This window comes from Dichotomopilus funicola (assembly GCF_033296635.1).
Source record: "Dichotomopilus funicola strain CBS 141.50 unplaced genomic scaffold C8A04scaffold_24, whole genome shotgun sequence".
Lineage (NCBI taxonomy): Eukaryota > Fungi > Ascomycota > Sordariomycetes > Sordariales > Chaetomiaceae > Dichotomopilus > Dichotomopilus funicola.
In genome coordinates, this window is record NW_026944045.1 from 1 (window position 1) to 13,628 (window position 13,628).

Below are 13,628 nucleotides of genomic sequence, written 5' to 3' on the forward strand. Positions count from 1 at the left end.
CTAGCATTTCCCTAGACTAACCTCCCTCACCCTCTCCGCAGAGTGTGACCGCGCCTTCACTCGATCCGACGCGCTTGCCAAGCACATGCGCACCGTGCACGAAACCGAAGCGCTCCGGCCTTCCGACCCCGTCCCCAAGAGCATGCAAGCCGCGACGGGCAAGTCCAGAAACCTAAAGATCATCATTAAAACCCCCCAATCACATTCCGCAGGTCAAGACGACGGGGGCGACGACGGCACTGGCGACGATTCGTCCCATTCCGGTAACGCCGACATATTCACGCCACTCACGGCCGAGCAGGGGTTCTCTACGGATGAGACGCGCATGTCTCTCGAGCGGCTCATGCGGCTGTGTCGGTTGCAGGTCAAGTGGGCCGAGGACGAGGGCGAGCAGCTGCGTACTGAGTGTAAAGAGTGGGAAGCACTGTACAAGCGAGAGTGGCTTGAGAAAGAGGTCTTGCTAGAGCAAGTCGTGGAGAGCGAACAGGCATGGCAGACGCGCCGCAACGCAGTGCTCGCGGGAGAAGCGGATGTTGTTGTGTCATCATCGGGGAATGACAATGAGGTGCCGGCGGGTGCTACCGCTGATACGACCGCCGCTGCGACACCGGCAGATGCCAACGATGTCGATGTGAAGGAACCGATGGAGATTGAGGCTTAGGGAGTCCACGCGTACGGGGATCGGGGCCGGGTATGTGACCAGCTAGGAGGGCTTGGAAGTGGCTCGCAATGGGTCGGTCTGCGGCAAACAAGGCGTTTAGGTGTGTTTAGGAGTTAGGGTTGGGACGCAAAAGGGATATCTCAGTCGGGGCGGATTCAGGGGTGGCGGCCCTTTCTAGGACACAACGTGACATAGATCATTAGCTTCTTTAAGACAGAACGGTTCGCTGAAATACAGCCGCGGTGGTGATGGACCATGACTGTGACTTGTTCTTTGTTCAGGTACTCGAGGCGAGCACCGAGGGATGCCGCTTGTGATCTCTGAACCGAAAACTTGTTAAAGTTATCCATTAAGCAGCCGACACCCATGATAGCTCGTCTAGATCTTTATCCTACCATCCAAGCTCGTCCATCTCCCCCCCTACAACCTCTTCTTCCCTTTCCTCTTATCTGCCTCCGCGTTCCGAAACGGCCACCCGCTTGTATCCTTGTCCGCCCCAGTCCGCCGGCTAATCCGCTGCTTGTCGCCCGCAAACAACAACACCCACAATCCCGCCACCGCCAGCCCGCCCGCTGCCACGCTACCAACCAGATAACCCATCTGCCCCCCCGTGGTGTGGTAGCGCGAGTAAGCGTACGAGGCCACGGCTGCATGGTGCAGCGCGGATACCAGCACTGTACCGGAGGCCGTAGGCGTTACCGATGTGTCAGAGTCCGGGGCGGCCGTGGTGCCCGAGGACGGCGCGAGCACACCGGAGAGGACGAGAAGGAGGGCGGCAAGTGCGAGCTGGGCGAGACCGAGGCTGCGCGCAAAGTATTGTTCGACCGAGCCATGGACGTAGTGGCTGCCGCTGTATTCGGAGCTGCCTCGTGAGGGGCTGTCGATTTGGAGTAGGGTGCTGATTAGGGAGGGCCAGATGATTAAAGGGACTGCTTGGGTTGCGAGCCAGGCGGAGCTGGCAACCGCGTAGGTTGATACAGACTAGTAATTGGGCGTTAGTATTTGTGCTGCCTTACCTAGAAGGAGAATCTGAAGAAGAAGGACGGGAGTACGGAGGAGGGAGCTGAATTAATTGAGGATTGTCACTTACGTCCATCCTAGAACAATTCGTGCGAAGCTCAGCGGTCGGGGATTGAGGGATATAAGTAATCTACGGATACCCTATGCCGTTATACATGGAGTTAATCCAAGCGTATTTGCAATGTCCAGATATTCCCTGGGTAGCTTAAGAAAAGCAGTCACGGCGTTGGGAGAGAAACCCTTGGGAAAAAAGCACCCTACGTCATTCCAGCGGCAGGCTCCCCTGGAATTTGCGCTCCTTATTGGCCGACCCCCTGTAACTGCCTGTCTGTAATAGCAGTCCCCTGATTGCTCAAAGCACCCACGCGCGCGGGAGACCCTCTTATCAGCGGGGCAACCAAACCGCCACCACCAGAGCCGATACCGCAGTGGGTGGCTGCATTTCAAAGCAGGCACCTCAAAATTGTGCATTCTCCCACCCAGAACGAAAGAACGGGGAGACACCCCCACGTCAAGGTTTCTCCTAGTTACCCATGTTCGTGTTGTTTCTTTACGGCACTCCAACCTCGCCACATGAGAACTGACTCCCATCATAACCTCTTCCAAGGTGGGGTTTCCTTTCAACTTTCGACGTCTGGATTCGCAGTCCCCATCCTGCATCACCACCCATCTCTCTTACACCCGCAGAGTTGAAGACGCAACGGAACGGAAAGATTGAAAACCCCAACGCCCACCATGTCAGCCATCCTTTCCGCAGACGACCTCAACGACTTTATCTCGCCGGGCGTCGCCTGCATCAAACCCGTGGAGACCCTACCAACAAACCAACCAGACCCTCAAGCTCAGTCCCTCGAGTTCGAAGTCATCCTCGATGGCCAACAACTACAACCAGGCGCCAACGGTACCGCAGCCCCAGCGCAAATATCCCTCACCGACTGCCTCGCTTGCTCTGGCTGCGTCACCTCGGCCGAGGCCGTACTAGTTAGCCTGCAGAGCCACAACGAAGTTCTCAGCGTACTTGATGGCGCCCCGGCGCTGCGAATAGTCCCTCCTGTTTCGGATGGTGGGAGGTGGTCGGTCGCGGGGCTCGAAGACCCAAACGCCAAGTTGTTCGTGGCCAGTGTCTCGCCGCAAACCCGAGCTAGTTTGGCGGCGGCGTGTGGCGGTGCGGTGACGGAAAGGCAGGCCGGAGGGATGATTGAGCAGCTCCTAATGGGTGAGGGAGGGTTGAAGAGCGGAGGGAAACATGGGAATGGGTTCACATGGGCCGTTGATACCAATACCGCACGGGAAGCGTGCTTGGTTCTAGGGTCTAATGAGGTTTTGGGCCCCCGAGGACGGGGTTCTGATCCTGAAAAGCCCGCTGCCGTCACTCCACCCATTCTCACCTCGTCGTGCCCGGGGTGGGTTTGCTACGCGGAAAAGACACACCCATACGTTTTACCGCACCTGTCACGGGTTAAGTCTCCGCAGGCGTTAATGGGTACACTACTCAAGACGTCTCTCAGCCGGACACTAGGTATCCCGCCCGAGCGAATATGGCATCTGGCAGTGATGCCATGCTTTGATAAGAAACTCGAGGCAAGCCGAGAGGAATTGACGGATATTCCCTGGTCTAACGACCAAGGCGGGAATAAAAAGGGAGTCAGGGACGTTGACTGCGTCATCACAAGTAAAGAGGTACTGATGCTCGCTGCATCAAGGGGGTTAGATTTCTTTACGCTGCCTATACCCACAGCGGCGGCTTCTAAGCAGAAGCAGCCTGTATTTCCCGACCCGACTATCGGGAGATTCCTCTTCCCGGAGCGGTCGCGCAGACAGCTGCGTGAAGACGGTACATCGGGCGGATACCTACACTACGTCCTCCAGGACGTCCGATCGAGGCATCCGGGTTCCCAAATTCGAACGACACGCGGCAGAAATGCCGACGTTGTCGAGCATGCCGTCATTTCCGCCTCCGGCGAGACCGTCTTCAAGGCGGCACGCTACTACGGTTTCCGCAACATCCAGAACCTCGTTCGAAAGCTGAAGCCAGCCAAGCAGTCGCGCATGCCCGGCGCCAGACCGGTCGGTGGCGCCCGACGCCCAGTAGGCAAGACCGCCGGTCTGGAATACGCCTATGTCGAGGTTATGGCCTGCCCAGGCGGCTGCACCAACGGGGGCGGCCAGATCAAGGTCGACGATCAGGTTATCATCGACCGTCAAGGGTTCGGCGAGAAACCCGGCCCAGCCGAGCAAAAGGTGTGGCTTGCCCAGGTCGATGAAGCGTACTTTTCCGGCGATGAACCAGATGCTGCTACCGCCACTAAATCCGGTGATGACCACAGCAAGCTTGTCGCCGGCATTTCCCCATCCCATATCCGGGATACCTTGGCGCATTGGGAAGAAATAACAGGCATACCGCTGGATAGATTGGTGTATACAAGCTATCGCGAGGTGGTCAGCGATGTCGGGAAGACCATCAGCGATACCGAGCGTGTTGTCCAGTTGGCCGGCAAGATTGGTGGCGGATGGTAATCAAGCTGTGCCGTCCATTGCTGTTGCTCTTGTCATCATGAGCACATAGAGAGGATTTGATACCAGAATCAACCTTTAGAATCTCCGCGCCTCGCAAACCCGAACCCTCCTCTTCCGCTGCCGTCTGGTCCCCTAGGTGCACGTATGATTTGGTCCTCCTCCCGGGGCGTCCGGCTCCCGAGCTGAGGAGAAGCATCACCGCGCTTTTGGCTGTTGAACCCCCCAGGTTTAGGTGAATAGCCTGGGTCAAACAGTTCCCTTGTGCCTCCTGGTTGCTGGGCATTCGGCTGTCTCCTATCCTGCCGCATGTTTTCTTGGTCCCGGTCTCGATCCCGATCTCGTCCCCCTCCTCGCCCGCCTCTTCCTCTCCCCCTACCCCTATAATTTTGTCTCCCCTCCCCTCCACCACCTCCTAACGGCGGTGTCCCCGTGCGCGGCGATGACTGGCCCGAGGAAGTATTCGACTTCGGTTTGGATTCACCAAAGATCTTGGCCCGTGCCTCCTCGTACCGTCTCTGCTTCTCTTCTAGCTCGCGCTGTTGCCGTTTGCGGATTTCTTCAGGCGTCTCCTGCTTTTTCTTATCGGCGTCGTCTTCGTCGTCGTCGTCGTCTCGGACTGTCAATTGCTCGAGTCCGGTGATGGGATCCCGTCGGGTGACAACCTGCGGCGCGGGTTTGCGGCTCAGGAGTTTAACAGCTGGTTTAAAGGGGGTTGTGAGGGGGACGGCGTTAGCTGGGGGAGGGAGGAAAAGCGCCGGCTCAGAGCGGGTTTCTCTATTCATAATTATTAGTTAAGATAGGATCAGATGGGAGAATAGGGGGCCAGCAGCAGACGGCACCTACGCTGACTCCCAAAGTTTGCGCTGCTCCTCAGCGTGTTTTGCTAAGCGTTCGGCCCGGGACAGAGGCGCTGGAGGTTCTCGAGCTGCTGGAGCTGCTGGCACCTCCTTTGCTGCTCGGTCGGCCTGCACCTCCCAGTCATCGTCATCCCAGGCGTCGGGGACTTTGTTGCCGTTGCCCATTGCAATACTAGAATTGACCTGTCTACTAATATCTTGAGAACGTGCTTTGAGGTCTGAAGGTTGTAGGGGGGTGATTAGGGGTGGTTCCGGATCAGGTGCTCTGCCTGTCGGATGTACTGGACTTAAAAGTTAAAGAACAACGGAAACATTTATTTCTTGCTTCTGCCCACATGACGGGTCCCGGACAACCTCGAATTGCCCCACTCAGGCGCTGCGGGCCGTGGTTGCTGCCAGGACACGCGGGGGTTCAACCACTGAGATCTCTGCGTGCCCAATCAGGTAGGAGAAGCTCTGAAGAAACAATCCCCCGCATCTCCCTCGAATGAGCGACCGCCTCCATTGGTACCTTGCGGAAGCAACACTCAAGCAGCAGTCCATCTGAACATATGCTTCCCTGAGTATAAATACCGACCAGTTTTGGTGGTTATTTCATTGTTGGCGAGTGAGTATGACCCCGCTTCCCAAGCCCCGCGTTGCGGCGCATTGCATGGAGGTACATGTACCTGACTATAGCTCCATGGAAAACACTACCCGATTCATCACTGTCGACTTCACCTTAACATACTTGGGGGCGCGAAAACTCATGCATGGATTAGGCTCATATTCAAATAGGTGGAACAGAACTCGCTCAACATACAACTAAAAAGACCCTGTGGGTGCAAATCTTGCAACATCAACAATATCGAAACGATGAACTCAGACGACCTTATGTCCGACCCCGCTCAGCCCATGGGGCCAGGCCCCGAATCCAAGGGGGCTGCATGGAATACCAAGAAGTTCCGTGAAGAGTATGAGATGCACAAAAACAGACTTCACGACCAGAGTTTTAGCGTTGGTAAGTATTCCAACTTCTACCCTATTCAATTCCCATTCCTCTGTCACTTTTTGAGAAACACCTAGCTGCAGAGTTAGATCTAGTTTGAGGAATCAAGGGTCTTGGCTAACGATGTCCGCCCTGGACCCCTCAACTAGCCGATTATCCTGATCCTCTCTCCCCTCAGCCACCACACCCGAAACAGTACCCCAAAGGAACGACCCCAGACCTGGAGCGGAAACTGCAAGATTTGATTTCGAGGGTTAAGGCCGGTGGCCCAGCCGCTGCCACTTCTGAAAGCCAGTGATATGGATGGGAAACAAAAGGACCATTCCACACTGTATTAGACGCCTCCCTGTTGGGGCGAGAACAAGCCAGACGAAGCCAACATAAAACCATATCGCAAGGCACACCACAGGCACTAGAAATATACTGGGCCATATTGGCGGTGGCCGCCCCCCCTTTTCTCCCTCTTCTGAATTAAAATGTCAGGTGAATCAGGAGTTGCGTTGTTGTAAAGTTAGGAAAGAGAGCCATACGAATGCTATCACGGGGTGCCAGGTAATTACTTGTAAGCCATCCTTTCACATTTTATAATACGTGCTTGGAAGATGCAGATGCTCGACGGCCAGCTCGCCGAGCCCCGGAGGTCTTAGATGATACTTCATACTCGCCGAGCCCCTAACTTAGACTCCGTCAAGGAGCGGAAGAGTTCGGGGCGGAATTCAACCTTGGGTAACTAACTATCCATACATAAACGTTACTGGAAGCGGGGTGAGCTAGCCACATCGTGCGTCAGCGGCTAGCTCGGCTTACTCGGTTGGCTGAGGCGCCAAGGTCAGAGACCAATAATTTGAGCGACAAACGACTTTGATTTTTACGAGACGGTCTAGAATGGCGGCTCGTCTCAACCACCTCAACACGAGAGTTTGTTGAATCGTAAGAATTGTGGGGCCCCGGCAGTGAGATGTTAGAGAATAATGTTGCCGCGAGGATGGTGATACCGCGATTATTTTCGGGGGCCATCTCGCCTAGTGCTGCTCAAGCAAGACGAAGGACTTGGCACCGGCCACAAGGCGACAAGGTATTGATGCAGGCGCAGATGTGGTAGACAAAAAGTTGAGGTATCATCCCTGCCATGTTGGCTGCTGCGCTTTGTACGAAGTATGTTTTGAAAAGCCAGATATACGAAACCGCCGGGGCGGCTTTCTGCGGTGTTCCCGTCTGCAAGCTGACTGATAATGCAATCAACAATACGGTCTTACAACCTGACAGGAAACATCCTTGGCAACAGGATGGAAGAGGTGATGGACAAGGTGACACGGTAAACAAGTTCATGGTCGGTAATATAAACAGCAATGTAATCGATGTAAATGGATATGTCAACGGTGCGTGCTGTTCGAGGTTAGAACAATCATGTTTTGGGATAGCAAGGTTGCCGCTAAAGGCTACAGGACCCAGGACTCTCGGAGCGGCTAGGACGTTCTGGGCCACGAGAGAACCGTGCTAGTCGGCCACATCGGACCAGCTGCATGGCTTCTGGCGCCCAATGCCACGTCGAGGCCTTTGATTTTGGCCTATCTGTGAAGTAGAATGGATCTTTTCGAGTTTAATTGCCGAGAGAGAGAGTGCCACAGCGGCTGCGGAGAATGTTCAATGCCAACCCTTTGAAACTATTACTTGCCGCTTGACCACCGTCAGCTCGGCCGTTGGGGCCCGGGTTGGGCCGGCGGTCACCGGGGGTCGCTGGCCCGCGTCCCGGGTGGTCGCAGGTGTTACGATTAAAAATAGCAGGCCGCCGGTTGGCAGATGGCCAGTCTGCCGTCTCGCGAATAAACGTAATCACACTGCGCCAGTATCTCCGATAGTGATCCGAAAATCACGCCAACCCTTTGTCAACCACAGCAAGATCTCCTCTCTACCTACTGGAGGTAGGTTTAGGCCTGACCTGCAAAGTAAGACTAAAAGGTTGAGTGGCGACTCGCTCTTGCACCCATATTTTGGCGTGGCCGGATTTAAATCTCGAGGAAGAAAAAGGCCCAGGGGATTGGCTCCGAAAAGATGGGACGGTGACCACACTGGACCCCGCCAACAAACAAAAGTCCGTTGTCGAACCAACAGTATCCGCGTGGATTTACACATCCAGACCCTTTCCCTTCCAATCCTGGAGTTACAATGGTTTGAGCACCTAACGGTTGAGAGAAAAACATCTTGGTTACGGGTATGTATACGGCAAAACTGGGACGAAACTCCCACCGCTGTTGAAGCACCTCCCGTTTCTTTGGTGGTCCAGCTTTCGGAAGGTCTCGGCAGCCAAAGCGTCACTTCACCTTAGCTAAAAGCCCCACCAGAACGCCCGGGCACCACCACATCGTGGTAGGTGCGTCAAGAGCAGCGCGGGGCACATTTCCACGGGTGGAAGCTGGAAGCCTCACCTTGAGTGCAACCCCTCTCCATTTGGCTCTTAAAAGCACGGCACCATTTCCCCAGCACTTTGAATGCGAAAACCCAACCAGCCGCAAAAACCCGTTACCGGACTTTGCACAACTCGCGCAGACGGCAGAGGTCACAAAGTTCGCCATTCCGTGCCGCTTTCTTTCCCCTCATACATACCCTCCAATACCTACCTTACAAGCTTATTACACCAGTTAAAAAGAAAACCCGGCATCAACCACCACAACTCGGCCTGAATATCCGAGTCGCGCGACTCGCCTAGTCGCTTCGGATCAACAATCCGGTCCGCATCGGGCCAAAACATCTAGACGGCAAACCCACACACACCAACCCCTGCCTGGCGTCTGCCCGCGACGGAGCAAGCGACTCGAAAAGCAGAATGTCAGGCCCCGCAGATACCGCCAGTGCTGGACAGCACGACCTGTTGCGAAGGGCGACACAGGCCATGATGTCAAAGTACGTTGCCGGTTTTATTATGTTGTTTCGGCTTCGAACCCGCTCATTGCTCACTCAACACCACACGTCACCTTCCCCCCGAGCCAATGTGCCGGGTCTCTAATTTCTTTCGGCTCGGGCTTCCATCCCTTTTCGAACCCCACTGATCCCCAGCGGGACACGATCACCATCGTTAACCCTTTCATATCGGGTCTGCCCAGAAGTGTGGGTTCACCTCAACTTCTAAAGGCTTCTCATCCCGAGCGAGTGTTTGGGAGTGGGACGTGGAGCAACGGGAACCCCGAACGCCCAGTGGCAAGAACGGGTACGGAAACTGACAATTTCCGTGTTGTCGTTTATGCTCTCCTGTTCTTCCCCTGGCCCTAGCAGGCCATTCCCTCCAACGTCCACGAAACTTTGCACCGGCAGAGAACACCGCCGAACACTCATGTTGTTTGCGGTTCGCCCAGCCAAGAGGGTGCCGAGCCCGGATACGGCCGTCGTCCCAAGGGCCCAGTCATACTCTTGTTATTTCGGCGCAGCGATGTTTCCTCCCGGCCTAGTTCAAACCCTGCAGCCGAGAACACTCCGAGCACACCATGGCTGCATCAACATGCAAATATCCCATGCACTATCAAAAGCGCCCCGGTCAACTTGCACATGCAAATCCCATCGTTTCACTAGCATTTTTGTGGCAGCAATTCTGTGGTGCAGGGAGCAACAGGTTGATCACACCAACATCATCAAGATCCCCCGAGCTGCCTGACTCGTTGATGGGCAGGCGAGGGGTGAGCGAGCTGCCGCTGCTGGTGCTTGCATCTTCAAGACTTCCACCCCTTCCCAGATATCGTCCCACCGCATGTTGCTTGAAGACAATCCGGTGTCATCTCTTCTCCACCCATGGCCCTTAAAAACCACATGGCAAGCATCAGGGATGCATGCTGCGCCGGGGAACAGGGAAAGCGCTTTCGGCCAGAGGGGACTATGAATTTTTTTTTTAGTGCTCCTTCCTGCCGTCTCTCGTCCCCTTTCGTCAAGCGCCCAAGTGGCCACTTCGGCTTGGGGAATACACAACGAGCAAAAAAGAGAAAGAGGAGAGAAAAACTTTACAGTCAGCGAGACAGCCCCTCTCCGCCCCGTCTTTCCCCTCTCCTCCTCTTTGCCGAGAGAGACCCTTTTTCCTGGGGCCGATCTCGTCCTGGCAGAAAATTTCCACTTTTCCCCTGTTCCGGCGCTCGTCATAGATGGGTTTTCTGCCCCTCTCCCCCGGGACAACCCAGCTCAACCCTTGCACATTCCGAACTATTGTCATGAGTTAGCCATCAAATCTCCACGGTTGCAACCGTCTTCTGCCTGCCTTCTTCTCGCTTTCCTCACCCCGCTCATTCCCGACCCTGTTTTACCGCATCCCTGTTTTCTCCGAGCCGCGACGAAAATCACTCAAGGGCCCGCTGCCATGGACGGTGTTAACCCACAAAGCAGGACGACCGCGGCAGAAGACGATGGCTTGGATCAGATCGGCGTGGACTCCCCGCGGTCCGGCATTGCGACTCCGCAGCCCGATCTTCATGATAAACGGCTGCCGGGAATTATGAGCTACTTCAACCAGGTTCGTGCAAGCTCTTTTCAACGATTGTGGTCTGGTTCTTTTAGGACAAATGGGAAAACTGCAACAACCGGCACTCCGACACCTGCCAGCACGCCTACCGCGCTTGAAGAACAGTTGCAAGCTGCAACAATGGTCGAGCTGCCACCGACCCCCGTTGAGGCGGCGCCTTGGACGGGCTCTTCGCCCGAAGAACCCCCTCTCCTAGCGCACGAACTGCCAGAGAAACCTACCGGAGAAACCGTCTCGCCATCAGAAGGCCCTCAGCAGCACTCATATCCGACGCCGCCAACCTCTCAGACGCCCTCTCTGCGCAACTTCACCACCAGGGACTCAAACGGCCAACACTCAGCAGCCATAACTCCCCCTATTTCACGATCAACCAGCTTACGACACTTGAGCGTCTCGGAACTCGGGAGAGGCAGAGGACGGACGTCCTCTTTGCTGGCGCCCCTGACAACCGTGGTTAGCGATTCTAGTGTATCCGCTCGCCACTTGTCGAATCCCGCGGGGCGCCCTGCTTCGACTGGGCCAGGCTCCTCAACCCAGGACACCAGCCATGGAGACGTTTCTTTAGAGTCAGCTTCATTGGTCAATCTCAAGCAGACACTAACAAGCACCAAGAGCGGTACTTCGACCCCGAAACGTGCGCTCTCGTCCGCCTACCCTTCTCACGGCGAAGGACACGATGATACGCGACACAAAAACGGCAGCGGGATTGACCGCACTGCGACCAGCACACCCACCCCGGCGGGAGCACAGGCTCCCGCGGCCAAGGGCAAGCTAACCATCAAGATCACGGAAGCCAAAGGCCTAAGGAAGTGCCAGGACCCCTACGTCGTCGTCGTTTTTCAGCGAAGCGAGCTCATTTCGTCCGGTCCTCGTCCTTCGGAAGGCGATGATCAAGCGGCTATCTCTGCCGTTGTCACGGGCGTGCCAATGAAGCGCCAGGGGAGTGATTCCGGCCGCACTATGGCCATCCCAATGCGAAGTAGACAAAGCAGCAACACAAGCCTCAGCGACTTCAACACGTTCCGTAATCGTGACTCGCGTCGGTCCTTTACGAGCCCAAAGTGGGATGCCGAGGCGATCTTGTGAGTTCTCACAGTGTATATACCTCACTGGCCTCCGAGACTTCTCGGGTAGCTAACAACACGTGTGTACTTAGTGATGTTGTTGACTCCAACAAACTCGTCGACATCTCTGTTTATGGCCGCGGCCAATCCGGGGAGGAGTTCCTGGGCCACGTCAACTTCCAGGCCGTGACCACGGAGAGAGAGGCACCCGTGCGGGGCTGGTTTGCCTTAACGGGCCATGCCGACACCATGGCCGAAAACGCGCCCACGGGCGAGATCTACGTCGAGTCGTTCTACCAGCGAGCCGAGCAGAAGCACTTTGGACCCGAAGACTTCCAGATTCTTCGCCTCATTGGCAAAGGCACTTTTGGCCAGGTGTACCAGGTCAGGAAGAGGGATACTAAGCGCATTTATGCCATGAAAGTTCTTTCGAAAAAGGTCATTGTGCAGAAGAAAGAGGTGGCCCACACCGTTGGCGAGCGCAACATTTTGGTCCGGACCGCCATGGCCGATTCTCCCTTTATTGTGGGCCTCAAGTTCTCTTTCCAGACGCCATCCGACCTTTATCTCGTGACGGACTACATGTCGGGAGGAGAGCTCTTCTGGCACTTGCAAAAGGACGGGAAGTTTGAGGAGAAGAGGGCGAAGTTCTATATTGCGGAGCTTATCCTCGCCATTCAACACCTCCACCGAAACGACATCGTCTACCGCGATCTGAAGCCAGAGAACATTCTCCTCGATGCCAACGGCCACATTGCGCTTTGCGACTTTGGCCTTTCCAAGGCAAATTTGACCAAGAACGACACCACAAACACATTCTGCGGCACGACGGAGTACCTAGCCCCAGAAGTCTTGTTAGATGAGACAGGATACACCAAGATGGTCGATTTCTGGTCGTTGGGTGTGTTGGTGTTTGAGATGTGCTGTGGATGGAGCCCCTTTTATGCAGAGGACACACAGCAAATGTACAAGAACATCGCTTTTGGCAAGGTCAGGTTTCCCCGTGACACCCTATCCTTGGAGGGTCGAAATTTCGTCAAGGGGTTGCTTAACAGGAATCCAAAGCACCGATTGGGTGCCACGAATGATGCGCAAGAGCTCAAGGAACACGCCTTCTTCGCTGATATCGACTGGGACGCCCTTTCTCGGAAACTGATCACTCCGCCATTCAAACCACAACTGAAGAGCGACACTGACGTCTCGTACTTCGATCCCGAGTTTACCAACGCGCTCAATACCAACGGGTCACTCAATGAGCGCGCGGCTGCTCTGGCCAAGGGATATGCAACTTCCACGCCGCTGTCGCCTTCGGTACAGGCCAACTTCCAAGGCTTCACCTTCGTGGATGAAAGCGCCCTCGACGACCACATGAAAGACCGGTACGGTAATAAGTTTGAAGACGAGGAGATGGATGATGTGGACCGCAAGAAGGACGACGACTGGGATGACCTCAATGATGTCGACACCCGGAACTTGAACCGTATGAGTGGGATCGTCCGCGGTAACAATAACGACGAGCAAATGTTTGGCTCATCAGGTTTTGACATGTGACCTGGCCTCCGCTGGCAGTCTGCGGCTTCATCAGCAATTATCTTTTTTGTCTCTTCATCGATGGACTTATCTTTCTCACTATATCTCCTGTTTGAAGGCTTCCCGCTTTCTTCCTTCCTTTACTTTACGTCTACTCCCTTTATTTGTCCTTGTCTGGATGGGGTGGTACAGAAAAAAAGAGAGAACACAATGATGAGAAAAGGGAAACTTACTGTTGATGACGTATAACGGACAAACACAGCATGCTGCATTTATGGGTGGGCTTTTTTATAATGGCATCGGGGTGTTGTTGGTTTTGCTGCGACAAACAAACAACACAGATGCGCACAATGCACACACACACAACTTCGGCAGGGCGTTGGGGCGAAGGAGTCGGCTGCCTGATTAATGATTTTGTTTTATTTCTACTTTTCTTGTTGCACCCGTGTTCCCTCACTTCCTCACTATGCTCTGTTAGTCAAATCATCAGGAA

At 55.0% G+C, this 13,628-nt stretch overlaps 6 protein-coding genes across 6 annotated transcripts; 4 read left to right on the top strand and 2 right to left on the bottom strand.

Annotated features, from left to right (window-relative positions):
* Window positions 1-40: 40 nt before the first annotated feature.
* On the top strand, window positions 41-661 carry C8A04DRAFT_11550 (uncharacterized protein; the record flags this gene model as incomplete). Its single annotated transcript, XM_062777014.1, has 1 exon — window positions 41-661. A coding segment is annotated over one exon (621 nt), but the record flags the coding sequence as incomplete, so codon positions are not given.
* Window positions 662-1,081: 420 nt separating this feature from the next.
* On the bottom strand, window positions 1,082-1,757 carry C8A04DRAFT_27800 (uncharacterized protein; the record flags this gene model as incomplete). The annotated part of the gene is made up of 2 exons (XM_062780415.1): window positions 1,082-1,642; window positions 1,752-1,757. The coding sequence occupies 2 exons, from the start codon at window positions 1,755-1,757 to the stop codon at window positions 1,082-1,084; spliced, it is 567 nt and encodes a 188-aa protein (XP_062637719.1).
* A 659-nt stretch (window positions 1,758-2,416) lies between these two features.
* Window positions 2,417-4,198, top strand: C8A04DRAFT_27801 (iron hydrogenase; the record flags this gene model as incomplete). Its single annotated transcript, XM_062780416.1, has 1 exon — window positions 2,417-4,198. The coding sequence occupies one exon, from the start codon at window positions 2,417-2,419 to the stop codon at window positions 4,196-4,198; it is 1,782 nt and encodes a 593-aa protein (XP_062637720.1).
* A 68-nt stretch (window positions 4,199-4,266) lies between these two features.
* Window positions 4,267-5,220, bottom strand: C8A04DRAFT_11482 (uncharacterized protein; the record flags this gene model as incomplete). The annotated part of the gene is made up of 2 exons (XM_062776992.1): window positions 4,267-4,972; window positions 5,042-5,220. The coding sequence occupies 2 exons, from the start codon at window positions 5,218-5,220 to the stop codon at window positions 4,267-4,269; spliced, it is 885 nt and encodes a 294-aa protein (XP_062637721.1).
* A 690-nt stretch (window positions 5,221-5,910) lies between these two features.
* Window positions 5,911-6,341, top strand: C8A04DRAFT_27803 (uncharacterized protein; the record flags this gene model as incomplete). The annotated part of the gene is made up of 2 exons (XM_062780417.1): window positions 5,911-6,055; window positions 6,193-6,341. The coding sequence occupies 2 exons, from the start codon at window positions 5,911-5,913 to the stop codon at window positions 6,339-6,341; spliced, it is 294 nt and encodes a 97-aa protein (XP_062637722.1).
* Window positions 6,342-10,379: 4,038 nt separating this feature from the next.
* Window positions 10,380-13,156, top strand: C8A04DRAFT_36604 (Serine/threonine-protein kinase; the record flags this gene model as incomplete). The annotated part of the gene is made up of 2 exons (XM_062783577.1): window positions 10,380-11,623; window positions 11,698-13,156. 2 exons carry the CDS (start codon window positions 10,380-10,382, stop codon window positions 13,154-13,156), a joined length of 2,703 nt encoding a protein of 900 aa, XP_062637723.1.
* Between the last annotated feature and the right edge of the window lie 472 nt (window positions 13,157-13,628).